The 20,246-nt window shown below is 44.0% G+C and overlaps 1 protein-coding gene across 3 annotated transcripts in view; it reads right to left on the reverse strand.

Moving 5' to 3' along the window:
* The window catches only part of LOC138566364 (contactin-4-like), a 1,270,454-nt gene that overhangs the window by 33,027 nt on the left and 1,217,181 nt on the right, over positions 1-20,246 (reverse strand). For all 3 annotated transcript variants that reach the window (XM_069643524.1, XM_069643525.1, XM_069643523.1), the window contains exons 19-20: positions 17,225-17,340; positions 12,034-12,220 (exon numbers count right to left, since the gene is read on the reverse strand). In XM_069643524.1, coding sequence (XP_069499625.1) covers positions 12,034-12,220; positions 17,225-17,340 — 303 coding nt within the window. The remainder of the gene's footprint in view (positions 1-12,033; positions 12,221-17,224; positions 17,341-20,246) is intronic.

Consider the following 20,246-nt stretch of genomic DNA (forward strand, 5'->3'; position numbering starts at 1 on the left):
TTGCTTATTACATAGATCATAAAAGGGCATGAGACCAGCTCATGCTGTAATAGGGTCAACCGGTTTCATAACCATAGTTTTTTAGGTCATCTTCTTCAGGGCGTTATTTTCATCGGGGGGGGGTGTTGACTCCCTTGTGGGAAAGCTTTTCTCCCATTGGTGTGTATTCTTACTCCTAAAGAGAAGTAAACAAACAAAAGGGGTGTATCACTAGTTAAGCCCCTTGATGTGTAGTACTTATACTTTGTTCCTCTGCATGCAGTGCTGGGAAATTGTATATCTGAAAATTCTAAGTGAGTATCAACTGATATAACAAGGCTATTCAACTATATGAAAACTATTTTGTTTTCAAACTAGCGCCTTTTGTAGCACTCAACAAGGAAAGGGGATGGGGTGTGCTCAGGGGTGCTCCTCATGTTCTGGCCTATGCAGAAATGATGTGCTGTAAGGAGATTCAATTCAACACTACAGCTAAGTCAATGCCTAGTCTGGGGTACGGAATGGAAACTCTTATTGATATATCTTTATGTCCAGTTCATAAGTCCTCGATGACTACCCCTATATAACACCCCTCTCTTAGAATCCCCCTGACCCCACTGAGCCAAGAAGTAGTTCTGTTTTGCAAGTTTAAAAGGTTTATTTGAGAAAAATTAAACAAAATATATATATCACACTTTTATGATAAATTAATAATTAATATCATACTTAAGAACATGAGCAGTGATCAACAATGAATAATGTCCTACTAGTAAACTGATTTGGTTACTCAGGAGTAGTATAAAGGATGAGGTAGCACACTTGGGAATAGGAACAGAAGAATAAGGTGGTAGAGAATGCTTTATATAAGTTCAGATGGATGCAATGTTGAATGAAAATGCAGTACAGAAAATACTCAATATGATTTCAACAAAACAATGTAATCACTTTTCTCTGGCAATTCACTCCCCCCCTTTATACAATGCAAGGAAATGGAAGGAAAGCACACAGTTCTCAGAAATGCAATCAAATGTAATTCAGTTCACCCCAGCAAGCTTAGAGAAAACAGGTATGAGTTTGAAATACAGGCAAAAGTGCTTTGAGAGGTGGCAATGAAGTGAGGAATATGCTAAAAATGGTTTTAATTCCTTTTAGGAGGTTCAGGGTGAGTGATAGCTACTTTATATGAGTTCAGGATCACTTTAACAATGCTCTAGGAGTAACTAGCAGGTTAAACGAGTTTTTGGCAAAGTAAAGCAAGGAAGCTGCCGCTTTTCACACGTGAGAGAAATCAGCTGAAATCGCAAATCGCGGCAAAATTCACAAATGCGTGAAACGCGATTACGGCAAAAGTATAAGTAGTGGATTCGTTGAAAAGCTGAGGTTCTAAGCTTTCAGAAGAAAGTTACAGCAAGTTTCTAGCCTAAAAGGTCCCCGAGATATGAGCGATTTTGTAAAGGTTGTTTTTCGGATTTAAAGTTAAAAGCTCAGAGTGGCAAGTGACAGCTTTACAGCTGCAGAAATTACAAATGACAGCTATGCAGCTTTGCAAATGGCAGGTGACAGTTAGAAGGCAGTTCTACTTAGGTTAAATATTTAGATTAGATTATTTGACACTAAGAGCTTATTCCTGTCACAATCTAATCTAAGTACTCACAAAATGTTTTGGAAGATTTGGACCTCGTCACGGATCTGTCAGGTTAGCGGCACTGGTCTCGCCCCGGACGGTCTCTGCGCACAGCACTTCACAATCTGGTCTCTGGTTCTGGGTACACGGTCTGGTCTGCTGGCTCCTGGATCTTTTGCTCTGCTTTCTGGATGTCTCTACTACCGGGTACAGCACTGCTTTCTGGCAAAAGTTCTGTTGAGAGGAGTTCTCAGTTCGCCCGGCTGTGGGTAGTTGCAAATGACTTGCTGGATGCTGAGGCCTGCTGAGAGGAGTTCTCAGTTGGTGGGTTCAGGCCCTTGCTTTAAGTTCTAAAGTATAAGTTCTAGGTTCTAAAGTATGTATCTGGAATCAGTCTGGATGTGGTGTGGTCCGGCAAAGCGCGTTGCAGCAACTGGATTTGAATGTCCCTACCTGTCCCAGCAGTCTCTTTTTATGTGTTTTGAAAATGGGTGTGTGCCTGGGCCTAGCTAAGCCTGCCCCTCTCTACTTGTCATTGGCCCAATTCTCCCCTCTCCCATGATTGGGGGAAGGAAATGTGAGTCAGAGTGATGCTGTAGGTTTTATGGGTCAGAGGATCCTCCCCTGGTCAGTTTGCCCACAAATCTATATTTGATTCAAATACATATTGCACAGATACACAGTTGTTTAAAATTACAAGCACCCATCACATATCACATGAGGTATACTCTGTTCAAATTCTGCTCTTCCTGGGGGCTTGCATTCAGAAATGGCAACATTTTGCACTTTTTAACTGGTTTTGCAATATCGGACATTTACCCAAATTTACACACATGTGCGCAAGGAGTATGGACATTAATTGATGAAGTGTCAGATTTTTAACATGCAGACATTTGGAGTGAAACCCTATTTTCCGCTAGCAACCCCCCAGATCATACCACCAGGTCCTAAAACCTCTTAAAATGTGGGCAGAAAAATCACAAGAATTATGGTATCATTTAGATAATTTTGACAAGTCCGCACCATGAGTTATACATCTTTCTTAAAATCATATTCTGGCCAACAGGGGTGTGTCTTCCCAGGTCACATGGTGGAGAAACCAGTCTATCCACTTTCTTTATGGTCAGCCTGTCCTCAGAGGGGCTGCCCCTCCCCGTTTCTGCCAAGAGGAAGCCACTTTACGACCTCCCCTATAAACCATCTGCCTGAGTCAAGGAAGGGCTTTGTTCAAAAGGAAGCCATTTACGACCACCCTAATAAACCATCTGCCTGGGCCCAGGACAGGCCTTTGTTCAACTCCCTGTAGCTGCTCCACCCCTAATCTAATCAGAGAGGTGACAACTCCTTTTGGCAAGGGGAATAGTGGCTGAGCTGGTTTTAACTCCTGTGGGGGTAGATGTCAGGCAGAATTCAGTTTCATTAAGCCAGGTTTCAGCTAAATGTCACTTTTTGTCCCCCAGTTTAAGTCTATTACGATTTTTACATACACATTAAATAATTACTTCCTTCAAGTCATTTCAGAGTATAGTTTTACATTGTATCCACCTCTTAGCAAGTCTTTCCTTGGTCTGGTTTTGTTTCATTTATTCAGTTTTACACAAAAGTCTGGTGGTTTTAAAACGCCGGCTTTCTGATAGTGGTGAGTACTGGTAATGCAACCATTTTTGGGATTTAAGAAAACTAATTCCCCACAGTTCTAGGTTGCTTTTGGCAATCATCATTGCCATTCCCAATGGTTTCAGGCTACTGTGTGGGTAGCCCAATGGTGGTTTTAGGCAGTGCCCTCCTGTGCTCACAACCTAGGCAAAAATGGGTGGCAGCCTATTCTTCATGCATTTCCCTGTGCATTTTCTGGGAAGTTCTGGCCATCATGATGTTTTCCATGCCAGTACTGCACAGTTTTCCTATTCTGGTGTACTTTTTGGCCATCTTGGATTTTCTAAGCCCACAGCACCAAATGTTGCAGCATGATAGCTCAAACATGGGTCAGGACACCCAACAGTGCAAATTGGTTAACCTTATAGCCCTCTTGTGCAAGAGGTGTACATAATTTGTCTTACCGCCATGCGTAAAATGAGGCGCAGACTCTTGGTACAAATACAGATACACAGAATGTAAAGTTCCTATTTAGATGCGGCATCAGCGATGGCAAAACCAATCCCAGCGAGTCACCCGAAGCAGAGGACGAGGTCTTCTTCAGCCAATGTTTCATTAGTCGTTAATCTTTCAACATACACATTAACTAAACCGGAAGAAGCAATTCTACAAAAAGGCCTTTCTTTTTTCCCACTGCCTACTATGACCCTTTTCAAACCAAAATAGAGGTCAGTCAACTCATGAGGAAAATCAGATTGAAACAATATTTTACAGCAATCCCACCAGGAAAATAAGATGCAACAGGCCTGAAGCCACCGTCACAATTCTACCCACCAGATGGCACCAACACAGTGGAGTCCACCACTTTTGAACAAGCTTTACTCAAGAGCATTAGTAAAATGGAAGAAAATATCCCGTTTACACACTCTAATTGTATTAAACAACAAATGGCAGCATTGAAAACCCTTGCTGACAATGAAGCCATTGTCATAAAACCAGCAGAGAAGGGTGGAACCACTGTGGTGATGAATAAATCAGAATATAACAACATGGTCAATGCACTTTCACAAGACACAATGAGTTATTGTATTCTCCCAGGAAACTCTACTAATCAACTCAAAAATCAAATTAACACCATCATTGAAGAAGCGGAAGCAGAGGGACATATAATTGCAAAAGAGGCACCTTTTTTAACACCATCACACCCTCGGATACCAGCTTTCTATGCTACCCCGAAAATACATAAATGCATCAATCCGCCTCCTGGGAGACCAATAGTGTCAGGGATACAATCCATTTTAGAACCTCTTTCCCAGTTTGCAGTTTGTGGACTATTTTATCAAAGAGGAAGTCCCAAAAATGCGAGCATACGTCAAGGACTCTACAGCCATGTTAAATTTACAAATTTACTTGACACCATTGTATTCAATCAGGAAACAGAATGGTTGGTCACTATGGACATAGAGGACCTCATTACGACCCAGGCGAAAAACCATGGTGCTAATAGCACCATGGTCCATGCCGGTAACTTACCGACTCCGCCATGGAGAAAGGGGGAATTACCACCCCATTACAAGGTTGGCAGGGTGGTAATTCCACCTTCCACCATGGCCCTTCCCCATTCCCATTTTTGTCCTATAGGGCTCAATGGGAATGGGGAAGGCGCTAAGTACGGTACTGCAAATTGCGGTACCGTACAGCACGAAGGTCCCTTTGCGGGTCCCTACTTTAACGGTTGGTGTAGACCAGCGGTTAAAGTCGGGTCCTGCAAAGGGACCTCGTAATCAGGCACTAATGGGTTAACGGCGCCACACCCTTTTATGGCACCATTAACCCATTAGCGCCAGGGTCGTAATGAGGCCCAGAGTCTCTGTACACCAAAAAACCACAACAAGCTACACTCTCTATGGTCAAACATGTATTGGAATCAGGCATTGAATTACACAACACACCACCTGGGCTGATAATCCAAATGGCAGAAATAGCTCTGGCTAGGAACTTTTTCATATGCGATGATACCTTTTATCAACAGATATCGGGCACCGCGATGGGTGCAACATTTGCCCCTAGCCTAGCCAACCTATACGTCAATTCATTTGAATGGGGTGGCAACTACCCAGTCTCTAATCCATTTCTAGATAAAATAAAACTCTGGAAAAAGTATATAGATGACATTTTCATGATATTCATAGATACAGAGGCAGATCTTCAAGAGTTCCATTCCTGGCTTAATGTACAAAATCCATATTTGAAATTTCCCCTGGAATTCAACAAAAAAACAATACATTTTTTAGATCTAAACATTATGGCAGTTGAAGACAAACTATGCTCCAAAGTCTATAAAAAATCAACGGACAGGAACTCTCTTTTGACATACTCAAGCTATCACCCTCAGGCATTGAAAGACAACTTGCCCTTTGGCCAATTTCTCCGATACAGAAGAACATGTATCCAAAGAAATGATTTTGAAGAACAAGGAAAAAACCTCAAAAAACAGCTGGTTAGCAGAGGCTACCCAAAAAGGATAATTGATTCCACTTATAGGAGAGCCTGTAACATCCCAAGGAGCATGACTCTCCAACAACATCCTAAACCACCTCAACATGACAATATCATGGCAGTTTTGAGTTCTTCACCTATGGTGAATAAACTCAAAAAGGAAATAAAGAACCTGTGGCCTATTCTCAACACCGGACAACACACTCTGGAAGAACCAAAAGTTGCTCTGAAACGGAGAACAAATATCAGAGACAAATTAGTAACAACATTACGTGAAGACAGAGAAAAACGCCCTGCAACGATTTGGCAAAGCAGCATTCCAACAGGGCATTCCCCATGTGGGGCTTGCTCCATGTGCCAACAAACGGAAGGCACAAAGGAAATTGATCTTGGGTTACGCACTCCATGGATACAACGACATTTGACTAATTGTAATACGTCAGGAGTTATATACTTGATAGTTTGCCCATGCAACCTGAAGTATGTAGGCATGACAATGAGACCTATTAAAAAACGCATGATAGAACATCGGTCTTGCCTGAGGACTAAAAACTCACAGCCCCTATGGTTAACCATTTCATATCAAAAGGACATGGCCTTGAAGACTTCTAATGGACTGTAATTGAAAAAATACAAATTCCCAAAAAAGGTGGTAATTACCATAATATTCTTCTAAGGAGAGAACGAAATTGGATTTTTAGATTAAACACGCATAAAGGAGGTTTGAACGAACAAATCCAATGGAACAAGTTAGCGGTTCTCCCACGTTAATCTTTCTATGGTGAAGTGTACTCTCTGTGGGAACCGAGATGTTATGGTATCATATGTCATGTGAGACTTTACAGATTTATGGTTAGAGGGTTTCCCAGCGTTAGCAATTGTCTTCCTGCCTTGCCAATGTTGTTTGTCTATAAGGCACTATGAATGTTTTTGCCAGCCAAGTGTGCACCCTGTTAATCTATCTATGGTGAAGTGTATTCTCTGTGGGAAATGAGATGTTAGGGTACCATCTGTCATGTGAGACTTTACAGAGTTATGGTCTGAATGCAGAGGGTTTTCCAACTTTCACAATTGTTTTCCCTGCCAATGGTTTTTGTCAACAAGGCACTATGAATGTTTTTTGACAGTCAAGTGTGCACCCTGTGTCAAAGAAAAAATGTTCCGTAATGAGATGCCCTTAAGTTATCTATTGAGTCTCTATAGAAACACTCACCATCTCAGATATATAGGAGAATTCATGACATGACATATATATCCACAGCCTGCCTTTATATATCAGAACTTTAGGGCACATTTTTTGCTAGGACCGCCAGACACGTCTATTCATTTTTGAAATTTCATTCTTTGTTAATGGATCTCATCGTGCCGATAAAATGCACCATTTTTTAAAAATTTCTCGCACAGCACCTGTGTATTAGTGCGTCATGACATTTGGCTTTTCCGTTTTCAGAATGGGACACAGAGTTTTTTACACACACTGGTAGTATCTAAGCAGCCTGACCCAAGATTGCGACTTACATGGCCAGCACCAACATGGCGGTGTAACCATAGAGCTCTGACGGACGTGAGTAACCAGTATACCATACTGGCCTCACTCAGTCTTTCACGAACAGTAGCTGCAGACCGACCAGCGCAGAGATTCAACAGACGTCAGGACCTAGGGTAAGAGTTAATCCCCTTTTCGTCCTCCCTTTCCTGCTGTTGTATCATGTCGGGATATGGGCACGGCAAGCTTTACTTCACTCTAGCGTTTCTGATACGCTCGCGGTCTGTTTTTCCTTCAGGAAATGCACATGCGAACAAGAAGCCGCTAATCCAGCCGATTTTTTCGGCGCCTCCAGCCTCCTTTTTTCCTACGATGAGCAACGCACTGTGAAGAAAAGCACGGGCTGGTAAGCACTTCCAGCATATGCATCTGTAGCATTTTGAATATTCCAATGTGATAGTAAAAGGGCCAGTAAATGGTAGCCATTGATCTTTCTTTTTCTCTATTGGCCGCATCTAAATAGGAACTTTACATTCTGTGTACCTGTATTTGTACCAAGAGTCTGCGCCTCATTTTACACATGGCGGTAAGACAAATTATGTACACCTCTTTCACAAGAGGGCTATAAGGTTAAACAATTTGCACATAATTTCTGCATAGGCCGGAACATGAGGAGCACCCCTGAGCATGCCCCCCCCCCTTTCCTTGTTGAGTGCCACAAAAGGCGCTAGTTTGAAAACAAAATAGTTTTCATATAGTTGAATAGCCTTGTTATATTAGTTGATACTCGCTGAAAATTTTCAGATATACAATTTCCCAGCACTGCATGCGGAGGAACAAAGTATAAGTACTACACATCAAGGGGCTTAACTAGTGATACACCCCTTTTGTTTGTTTACTTCTCTTTAGGAGTAAGAATACACACCAATGGGAGAAAAGCTTTCCCACAAGGGAGTCAACACCCCCCGATGAAAATAACGTCCTGAAGAAGATGACCTAAAAAACTATGGTTATGAAACCGGTCGACCCTGTTACAGCATGAGCTGGTCTCATGCCCTTTTATGATCTATGTAATAAGCAATCTGGCATAGACTGAATGAATTCAACTAGACCTGAGTTATGTATTAGGTCTTTTTTATGAAGCTTATATGTGTGAAAAAGGACCCTATTGTTAAGGAGCCTTATGTGTGTTACATCACCACAAGGTGTTAGATTTTTCTAGTGGCTGGCACCACGTTGGTCAATAAAGTAGCATACAACGCTGTGCACAGATAGCTCTAGAAAAATCTAGAACTGGGCATTGTCTAATGTAAAATGCCCACTTTTTCCAGTTGCTACTAAAACACTAGGACTGATTTTTAAATTTTGTATCGGTAAGAATTGGAATAAGTCACTTCCCTTTTACTATCCGTTACAAGAGGTGCAATATCCTACGTGAGGGATGGCCCCCCAAAAAGTGCTGCTAAGAGTATATGACTTACTGAGGACAAATATATAATATGTTTAGCAGAATCACTTCTCCATAGACCTGGAGAAATAGAGCACATTCTTCCTATAATGGAAATACCATATTATTGGAAATACTGAGGAAGGCTCTCGGAATGTGGAGGAGAGACCCAGCCCTTAAAGGGGGTCAGATTTATTTCATTTTATTGGATATTTATAAGGCACTTATACAGCAAGACAATGTGCCTCATTACGAGGTAGGTGGTAAGGGATTACCGGCACCGGTAGGGACACTGGTGCCGGTAATCCCTAACCACCCTATTCTGAGGTCTCTTAGCGGGTCCCTTCCTTAACGCATGGTTTTACCAGATGTTATGGAAGGGACCCGTTAAGGGACTTCAGAGCTAATAACGGTACCGCAAATTGCGGGACCGTTATTAGCTCCATCACAATTCCCATTGAGCTCTATGGGGGCTCAAATGGGAATGGGGAATGGTTCCCGGAATGGGGACTTACCGGGTCCGCCAAGGTTGGAGGGACCTGGTAAGTCCCTATTTCGGGAACCCGGACCCAGAATGCGGTAAGGGGGTAGCCATGGTGCTAGTAGCACCATGGCTACCTCTTACCTCGTAATGAAGCCCAATGTTTCAAAGCACCACAAGGCACAAGGTAAGGGAACAATGGTGCAATTAAAGAAAGGAATTGACAATTAATAAATAGAAAACGGAAGTGGTCCTACTAGGCCTTGTGACATTCAAAGCGTGCAAGTGCAGTGAAAGAAAAAGGAAAAAATGGGGAGGTCGGGCGGGGGTAAGTTCTATTAGGGTCCCCTAGAGGGGGAAGTGCCATATTTGACATTGGGGAGGCAGCAGGTAAGTGCATGGTGAAAGCGAAGAGGGAGGTCTACCGCCCAACCGGTAAGTGCAGAGTGCAGAGCGCACTGGGTGTGGGCCCAGAGGACAGTGCAGGGGGCTGCTGGGGGTGATTGGGCAGAAGGCCAGGATTCGTTTGGACTCTTGAGGGACCAGGCCACCAATCTCAGTGACAAAGGGGATGGTTAGCACGGGAGGGGAACGGGTAGGAGGAGGAGAAGAGAAAGGTCTTGAGTTGTCTGAGCAACTTGAGGTGGTCCGGTTCAATACGGAGAGAGATAGATGGAGTCTGTTCCATAGGAGGGAGCCAGCTGAGGAGAGCGATCTGCCCTCATCTTTCTGCTTGGAGAAGCGTTTGATCAGCAGAGAGTTGGAGCCAGAAGAGCAAAGGGATCTGGAAGGAGAGTATTTAGTGAGAGGGAGTCGCATGTAGCATGGTCGTAGGCCCCAGATAGCCTTGTTGATGATGCAATGGGCCTTGATTTTGATCCTTGCAACAACCGGGAGCCAACGGAGAGATTCTAGAGCTGGAGAGATACAGTCCCAGGACTTGAAGCCAAGGATACGTTTTGCAACCCTATTGGGATTAGTTGAAGAGAACGGAGCGAAGAAAGAGGCATATTGAGGAAGACACTGTTACAGTTGTCTAGCCTGGAGAGGACAAGAGCTCTAGAGATATTGAGCATCTGGGGGAAGGTGAGGAAAGGGAGAATGCCTTCTTGGCAAGGTCCAAGATGTGAGGAGTAAAGGAAAGGGAGGAGTCGAAGATGACCCCAAGGTTTCTGGCCTCAGTTGAAGGAGAGGGAAGTGAGCCCATAGAGGATGGCCAGAGTGCAGGGGAGAACCGATAGGAAGAATATGGGTCTTATGGGCATTAAGACAGAGATCATTGGAGGTGCACCAAGACTGAATAGCAGACAAGCAGTCAGAGATGATTGCGGGGGAAGAGGAGGAAGAAGAGATGAGCGTGTAGAAGAGTTGTGTGTCATCTACATAACACTGCAAATGAGGAGAGATGGCAGAGATCAGGTGAGCAAGAGGTGCAAGGTAGATGTTGAAAAACCAAGGTGAGAGGATAGAGCCAGAAAGAATACCATATGTAGAGAGAGTGGTGGAGGAGGATAAGAAGAAGCCCAGAAGCCGCTGGGAAGGGCTATTAGTGGGGAAGGAGGTCAACCAATCCAGTGCCTGGTCTGAGATAGCAAGAGTATCATGGAGCCATTTTATGAGGATAAAATGGTGTCAAAGGCATAAGAGGGGCCAAGGCGAATGAGAACAGCAGGAGAGTTAGTCAAAATTTGCGAGAAGTTCTTCATGGGTGTTCAGGAGAGCAGTTTCAGTGCCTCTGTATGCTTGGAATCAAGATTGATGGTCATGAAAACAACCAACAAGCTCAGTGTGTTGGGTCAGTTGGGGGATGAGCAACTTCTCCAGGAGATTCCCAATGAAGTGTGTGGCAGAGAAAGGGCGGTAGTTGGCCAGACAGGCTTTTTTAGACAGGCGTGCACAAGTGAGTGCTTGATAGAAGAGTCGAAAGAGCCAGCTGCTAGGCAGTGGTTGCAGAAGTCAGCGAGAGCCGGAGTGGGGGAGGAAATGTCCTTAATGGTTCTAGAAGTACAGGGAGACACCTGTTTGGACGAGACTTTCATAGAGCGGAAAACGCTATAGATCTCATCCATTGTGACACGTGAGAAGGAGGAGAGAGTGGGAAGGAGTGGAAAAGAGGCCAAGATTGGATTAGACCCTGTAACGTGGTGTCATTCAAACAAATGAGAGTACATTCATGGTTGCCAATGAGTGGTTGTAGGAGCCATGACTACCATCTGATTGCTTCATGAATGGCAGAGGGAATGCTTGTTCAATAGAATGCATCTAATGGGTAGGTTTGGTGGGGGTCAAATATAGTTGGATGTGGCCAATACCACCATTTAAAAATACACTAATGTTCTGTTCTGATATTTTATCAGCAATGTGTGCAGTTGGAGGCCTGAGTGGCTATGTCTGGGTATCACTGCTTTGATGCTAGGCTGGTGCAAAGCATTAAGCTACCTGAGGTGATGTTTTGAAGCCTCCTCCTTCCATGTAACAAGAACAGATTTGCTATTTTAGTGCCAGTCCTGTGCCACTGCTAGTACTGCTTGCACTAGAACAAGCCAGTTTGGCTGACACTGCAGTATAACCATTGGTGCATTTGCTTTGCCAGTTTTATTTACCGGCTCACATTCCAAACTAAATTTTGGACAGTGGTACACAACTTGGAGACCTCCAGATGTTTTGGCCTACAACTGCTATGAACCATCACCTGTAGCTATGCTAGCTAGGGCTGACGGGAGTTGTAGGCCAAATCGTCTGTACGGCTACAGGTAATTCACCATTGATATAAGTGCACAGTCTGTGGCAAGGTGCAACATCTGAGTAAACTTGATAGTTGAGAAAAGCCGATTTACGCTATTAGGAACGACCTGAGATGTTCAGGCATAGAATTCTATGGCCAACAATGATGAAGCCTATCCACGTTCTCGGGCACTTACGTGGCTTTCGTGTCGTCACATTAATGATGGCACTCGAGGGTCCCGTCCCGGCTGTGTTGAAGGCCTTGATGGCCAAGTGATAGAGCTCACTGCCTTTTAAGCTGCTGATTTTGATGGAGGTTTGGTTGCCGATGGTTCTCAGCTTCCTGGCGTTCTCTTCCTTGTCATCGTGCCTCCAGTATCGGATCTAAGGAAACAAAATAATTTCATTAAACAATGTGTGTCAGAAGAAAGTGCTATGATACACAGAGTGTGGACACTTTAAGGCACAGAGAGGCCCTGCATTGTAGAATGGTAAAATAGAGAATGCACATACCTTTTATAAAACCTTTATAAATCCTTTTTATAAAGGTTAGTGCACTGGACAACATTTGTAAAAAAGGATCGGCACTGCAGAGGACTAATACAACCTACTTAGTTACCTGTTAAGCGGGGGAGTGTGAGCCAATCTACTGAGAACGAACATCCGTCAAATACCATGTTCTATCGAATTTCTTCCACTCTTTAGGGTCTACCACCAGGTTTTCGTTCACTGCAACCTTCACAGAAGAGAAATATCCATTTGCAAATCAGTCTTTGCCCCACCCACAAGGGCAGTCCAACACTGAAATGCCAGGAAATTCTTCTCTGAACAAGAGTACCATCAGCAACCCCAGACACGTGTTTCCGACTTGTTGGGCCTCCTCAGTGGGGTGATGCAGAGCCTAAGGCACAGCAAGCAAGAGCTCCATGTCGTGATTACTATGGGTTACTTAGGGTGAAACCCCAAGTTTTACAAATTAAACAAGGGTACGGGAGCCCCTTTACTGATAACGAACATGGGTCAAAAACCCTGTTCTATGGTATTCCTCCCACTCAGGAGGGTCTACAGCCACGTTTCAGCTCACTACACCCTTCACAGAGGAGAAATGTCCATTGGCATATTAATACACAGTATCTACACTGAAATGCTGTCATAGATGCTCTGTACTGCAGCGGTTCCATGCTGTAAGTTTACACACACTCTGTAAAAGGTTCTTATTCGAACTCTTCATGTAGTGAACAGCTAGCATATAGAGGCCCGCACACTATCCTGGAGGCTCTTCAATGGGGAACATTCAAGCAGAGTCTCTGATGTGTTGTGCTGCACTGGCAACCCTACATAGATTCTATGCTAAGTAGCTGTCAGAATGGCTGTGTGCTGCAGAGCTTCCAGAGGTCTGCAATCTGCAGGGAAGCCACACAGGCCCGATACAGAAGATCTCTCATCGCAGGCTCTCCACTCAGTGGTTGTCATGCAACTCCTAAATCTATCACACAGTAAGGTACTCGCTGAGGGATTCACGGAACTAAGCTGTTCTCTGGACAGTGATGAGCGAACAGGTTCAGTGATTCCCGAATCATCGGAAATGTGGGTGGGTTGAGTCCTGTGAACTTTTCAAACGTTTCCGTAAATTCATCTGGGAAGGTTTGAGGGCCCTGGGGCGTAAAATGTAGGGCCCTGCAAGGGACTTACCATTTCCCACAGGACACCAATGCGTGCTTTGCTGCCCTTGCATGGCCTGACAGCACCAGCATGGCAGTGGGCATGTTACATTTTTTGTTCTGGCGATCAAGTCTGCAGAGGCTGCGCAGTGGAAGCGAATACGAGGGAAGATTTCCCTTCCCAGAAGCCGACACAGGTGGCTGGCGTGAACCTGAAAGCCTCAAGGTTTCTGGTGGCTGGCATGCCCCAAATAATCTCCGTAGCAGAGAAGGCTCTATTTCCTGGTGGCGTATGTGGTGGCGAACTCGAAGAAGAGGTTTACTGCAACGTGAGAAGTCAAATGATGAAGAATCCTGCAAGCGGAGGGAGAGGAGAGCCTGCCTTTCCCAGTGAGTTCCCAGCCTGCGTGAGACACTGGTTTCAGCAAGTGAGAGATGCTGGCGTGTGATGGAAAGAGACTGGAAGAGCATTTTTGAAACTCGCGCTCTCCAAGCTAAGCGAAAGCTGCACTCGCAAGAGAGTGAAAAAAACATACAAAGTATTGTGGAATACCAAACTCCTAAAAAGCAGCAAAACCACATCAGACAGAAGTCAACAAACTGTGATATCATAGATGTGAGTTTATGGAAACCCCAACACTATAACAGGGCAATATGTCAAAAAGGGAACAAGCGTTACACAAGCCAAAAAGAGACCTAAAACCAGGCAAATACCAAATATCCAATATTGCCAATTGCAGAAAAGGGCCATTGAAATATTTATAGACAGAGGCAAATGTAGCTTATATGTTATCCAACCTGTGGTGAAAGTTGGTGTGAACTCGATATATACAAGTCAAAGAAATGGAAGTACAAAACCCTTTTCACATCAGTCATTGGTGACTGTGAAGTGGGGAAACAGGTGTGTCACAACGGCTGCCCTTCTGAGAGAAAGAAGAACATTATTGTGGAAAAGGTGTCACAAAACAATAACAAAAGTCTTGTATTCCCTGAAGAGTTATTGAAAGATTTGAAGCTGCAATTCGTTGAACAATTTGAAATTGGAGTAAAACATTCAGCAGATGATATAGAACCCCAAATGCAAAAGTGTTTGTGAATTGCTGTTCCGGCAGGGGAGTAAACCTGAACTATAATCTATTGAAGAAGTGGGACTGGCGTGGGAGCACAATTGGCAGAAGTTGAATACATGCTTAAAAGGTGTGTCAACCAATACAATCTATGTTGAATGTGAAGCTAAATATAATTGTGGCAAATCATCTTGACTGAGATACAATCTATGTTGGTTGTGATGCTAAAGGTATACCAAAGTGAATGGGAACTGCTGATTAACCAATTGAAGCTGTCAAGGTATACCAAGTTGAGATCTGTTGACAAGTTATAAACTACTAAAGAGGTTGTGACAAGGCGTCCTCACCAAGATCATTAATGTGACTATTTTTAGATTGAAGGATTGTTGAAGGAATGAAAGAAATACTCTATTTTCTGAGCTGAAGTTCTCTGTTGACAAAGGGAAGTTAAACCCTGAGGAGTTGCAACTTTTGTTGACAAAATTGAGCTATATCAAACTCACTTTGGAACTTTATATAGACAAACTGAAGTGGAAACAGACTGTGGTTGAACATTATTGTAATTTAGAATTTCATTATTAACTTTTCCTGAACTGTGAAACAAAAACCACCTTGAAACTTGGGGAAGGGGAATTCACCCAAGTTACAAAACAAGACTGTGGTTACATTTTGAATTCAATCGTTGTTTGCTGATAATTGCTACATAATTCCCTGTTTATTTTCTGTATGTACAAATGTGAGAGATAGATATCCTTTATTATAGTGTTTCCTTTAGTTTCTTTTAGGCAGGGAAATCCTTGTCAGGGTAGGGAAATCCTCGTCAGGGTAGGGATAGTGAGGTGTTCATCCAGCCTAATTTGCAAATAAAATGGCGTTTGTTGAGAAAACTTTACAAAGTTGTCTGCCTCACATTTCTGGCCCCTCACAGCTGTCTACTGGGAGTGAACATACACTTGGAAAGCAGAGCACCAAAGCGGTTCCTATAATGCATACAAATTAAACTATGCAATACATACTGACCTCTGACAAACCTCTGAGAAACTTGGTGATTCACCAGTCAGTTAAGGGAATTTTGGGGTATTTTCCATGTGTCTGCACTGATCTGATCCATGACAGTTCAATATATATATATATATATATCTTCAGGGTCCCTGCTTAGTTTTGCCACTCACTAGATTTGGGATGTTCTACAGTTCAGTTTCTGCTATTAGTACCCTGGGAGGGACTGCTGACTAATCAGGATGCTCAGAACATGGCTGTATTCTAAGGTGCAAGCCCTCATTCCGAGCACCATGGTAAGTTAGTGCCTCCTTCCTTTCCCCCTCACATTAGCACCTGTATCGTTTCTTACATGGGTGCTAATTGTGGCTTTTTTTTATTTGAAAAAAAAATAAACTTACATTTCCTGCACGGCCTGGCACCCGGCAGTGCTGGTGTTCCTAAAGTCACTTTTCAATGTTAATGACATTGCTGTCATTTCCTGGGTGGCAGGCCACTACTGAATGGGTTAGCCTGCCACCTCAGGGCCTATTGCCTATTATAATCATTCTCTTTCTATTTGGCATTGCTACCACCAGACCCATTCATCCCAGAAGCACCTCAAGACCTTCCTCTTTGCATCTGCCTTTGCTCCCCCTCTCCCGTGCTGATATGGTCTCTTGACACTGTGCACCTGGCCACCTTCTGTCCCCTGGGCCCATGTACCTTCTCACCCTGCCACCCATCTGCAGTGCCTCGCGGCCACACCTTGCACTGGGGACTGTATCTGTACCCCATACAGTCCCCCACCCCCCTCATTTTCCTCTCTTTATGCACTTATCAGACTTACCCAGTTCTGCTGCCGTAAACACAGCACTTGCCACTTGCTGGCTACACTACCCCTGTTTATTGGTCCATTATCTATTTATTTGTATTTATTATTAATAATAATAATAATAAAATAATAATAATAATAATAATATTCAGCATTTATATAGCGCTACGAACCCTCAGGCATCTGAGCGCTGCTTAATATTACCCACAGTGTGTGGCCCTGCCGGAATTCAAACCTGCGTCAGCAGGCTCTGCACAGATGTCAAAGCGAGCACTCTACTCGCTGTGCTACTCTCCCCCTTCCATGCACTTTTCCCCTTTCCCTTTCCCATGCACTTGCACGTTCTCAATGTCACTGGGCCTAGTAAGATCGTTGTTTTGTTCTCCCCTGTTCCCCTCCCTTGCCTTGTCGCACTCTGAAACACGAGCGTGATACAAATAAAATATCATATCATATCATATCTTCCACCTCATTTTACTTTCAATGCCTCACTTGAGTTATTTATTATTCTCAGACTCCCCTCTATCACGCTTCCACTTAGGATTGCTGCGCTCGGGCCCTTTACTTGGGTGGCAGGCCACTACCAAAAGGGTCGGCCTGCCACCTCAGGGCATCTTGCCTCATTAGAATCATTCTCTTTCTATTCGGCAGTGCTACCACCAGACCCATTCATCTTTCACCTCATTTCACTTTTAATGTCTCACTTTAGGTTTGTATTATTCTCAGACTTCCCTCTCTTATCTTTCACCTTGGATGTGTTATCACTTTTTCCCATGACATCTCCCCCTCCACCATGCCCACACCCTAGTGTCCACTCGTGTGGACACCACGTGCCGACTTCTCGCACCTCATATCCCTGGATCCTTCCTTTGTTCAGGTTCTCGGGCACAGCTACCCAGGAGACCTCCATGTCAGAAGCTGACAGACTCCTGGCAAAGACGGCAGGTGGCGCTCTGCTGGGCTCTGGAAGACAGGAGGAAACAGAACCTGGATTAGAGCTCACTCAAGAACAATTTCACAATGGTTCCCTAAATCCTAGCACATTATTCCAGAGGACAAAAAATCCAGTAACATCTGCTATGTAACAATGAGAAGAGACAGTTTGGAGATGATTTGAGCAGCTGTGCTATATTGCATTAACATGTTACGCTATGTTAACTTGTCTTATACCGCACACAGCTACCATCGGCATGGCCTCCTGGCACTCATGTGGCTCTGCACGAAAGGAGGCGGGTGGGTTAGTGAGGGAAGGGTGGTAGGATAGGTCTAGAACCAGAAGAAACTGGCATATGTGTGTGTGTTGGCGTGTGATGAGTTGATTGCGTGCACTGGCTTGGTGTATCCGTAAGGGTAAGACCCAGTGTCTGGGTTATTTGTTGTATGAGAATATTTGTTATGTTGGGTGTGTGTTTGTGTGCAGTTTGGCAAGCCCATGGAGTGTGTATAGTACATGGGAGATTTGTTGGAGGGGAGCAGCAGTGGGTGGTTAGTACATTGGCTACTCTCAAAGGTCTTCCAAGTGTGTCCTTGGAGCTCATCCAGCTGAAACTCAGTGGTACCCTCCAATTATGCCAAGTGTAATACACAAGCCATCCCCACAACTCCTCCAACTCAACACACTAGCCACTCCCACAACTTCCTCTAAGTGACCTACATTAGCTGCTCCCACAAGCCTGTCAAGGGTTTTGACCCATGTTGAATCAATAGACTGGGTTGATGTGGGGATGAGCTGTCGCCGCCCATTATTCTATCCCAGAACAAACTAAATCAATAGACTGGGTGGATGTGGGGATGAGCTATCGCCGCCCACATTCACGCCAGAATAGGAGAACTGCGCAGTTGGCAGGAGACCACTCCAAAGATACAACCTTCTTGTGGGGGGTTCCACATCACCACTCTACTGTAAGGATGCCATCAAAACAATGTTAAGCAAGGGCCCTATACTATCAAGCAAAAGACCACTCTATTGAAATGCAGTAAATCAAGACAACTCAAAAATGGATGCAGTACCGACAAATTCCCCAAGGTGGCGCTAGCGGTCTAAACTCTGACAGGGAAACTGTATTTAGGAGTTGCAAGAGGGGCAGGGACTTCAAAGCTTGTTGGTTAATTGAAAATCTTAGCCACCTGCTGTTCCCAGAGGCCAAGAGGCTGAGAACTCTTAACACCTCAGAGATTCCCACACCAGGAGGCAAGATATCACATGACCCTGTTGATTGATTGAGGAGAGACTTCCAGGCAGCCTGCTGGAGCCCACACAAAAGGCTCTTTCTGTTGAATGGGGTATGTTAATTTTGATTGTTTCCTGTCAACAGCCCTCTGCCAGCAAGGAGAGACATGTGATCACTGACCCACCCAGACTTCTGGAGGCGGACCCAAACACTTGGGGAGTTGAATTGCAACAAATATATATTTTATAGAAATCGTGATAACTTATTGTAACCAAATGACAGGAATGTACAACTTTGAGAGTCTTAGTTTGAAAAATGCCCTCACGATTTGAGTCCAAACTCAAATTTGTACCATGTTCTGGGGCAAAACCCCGCTAATTATGAATATTGTAGACAATGTGTTTAAGCTAGAGACATGGAAAGTTACTGGGATATATGTGGAAGGGAAATGTACAATGTATACTTTTTGATGAAACACCAATGTTGCAAAACCCACTAAAATCGAAAATACGTTGCCATTTTTGAATGCAAGCTCCTAGAAACGCCAGAGGCGGAACTGGGACTACCTTAAGCAAGGTGCTATATGTACTTGTAATGTCAACCACTTGTGTACCTGGGAAATATGTATTTGAATCAAATATAGATTTGTGGGCAAATTGACCAGGGCAGGATCCTCTGACCCATAAACAGACCTCATCACTCTGACTCACAACCCAATTCCCCCAATCATGGGAGAGGGGAGAATTGGGCCAATGACGAGTAGAGAGGTGCAGGCTCAGTTATGCCACGCACACACCCACTTCCAAAACACATAAAAAGAGACTGCTGGGACAGGTAGAGACATTCAATTCCATTTTCTGCGGGACGCTCTGCCAGGAGACTCCAGACTTCACATCCATCAATCTTCAGAGACCAGAAATTTACTTCAGAACTTAAAGCAAGGGCCTAAACCCACAAATTGAGAGCTCTTCTCAGCAGGCCTCAGCATCCTTAAAATCATTTGCAAACTATTCCACAGCCGGGCGAGCTTTCTGAATTCTTTTGCCAAGAACTTGTGCCGGAACCACAGACCAGACCCAGACCGCTATGAGCAGAGCCAGAGATCTGGATCGCTGTGAGCAGAACCGGTGTCTGTTTGACCCGCCGAGCAGAGAGAACCGAAGTCCAATCCAGTTGACCAGATCCGTGACGAGGCCCATTCATTTCAAAATTAGGAGTGAGTATCCGCCAGAACTGTGCAGAACCCAATCTCTTAGTTAAAATATTCTAATCCAAACTATTTTAACCTAAGTAGAACTGCCTCCTAGTAATCCTGTCATCTGTCATTCTAAAAGCTGCGAGCTGTCATCTGTCGTCATAACGCTGCAAGCTGTCACCTGTCATTTTGAGTTTTACTTTAAATCCGAAAATCTACCTTTATTAAATTGTCCGTATCTCTGGAACCGTTTGTCCTAGGAACGAGATTTAACTTTCCTCTGAAAGCTTAGAATCTAAGCTCACTAACAAGCCTAGAACCGACTTTCTTATACTTTTACCGCAATCACGATTCACGCCCTCGCAAAATTTACCGCGATTTGCGATTTGGCTCAATTTCTCCACTTGTCAAAAATAGCAGCTCCGTTCTTTCCTTTGTTAAAATCCGTTTGCAACCTGGTAGTTATGCATAGAGCTTTGCTAAAGTGAGCCTGAACTAATATA

The sequence above is a fragment of the Ambystoma mexicanum genome, chromosome 2p (assembly GCF_040938575.1).
Source record: "Ambystoma mexicanum isolate Mex_15411 chromosome 2p, UKY_AmexF1_1, whole genome shotgun sequence".
NCBI classification, from domain to species: domain Eukaryota; kingdom Metazoa; phylum Chordata; class Amphibia; order Caudata; family Ambystomatidae; genus Ambystoma; species Ambystoma mexicanum.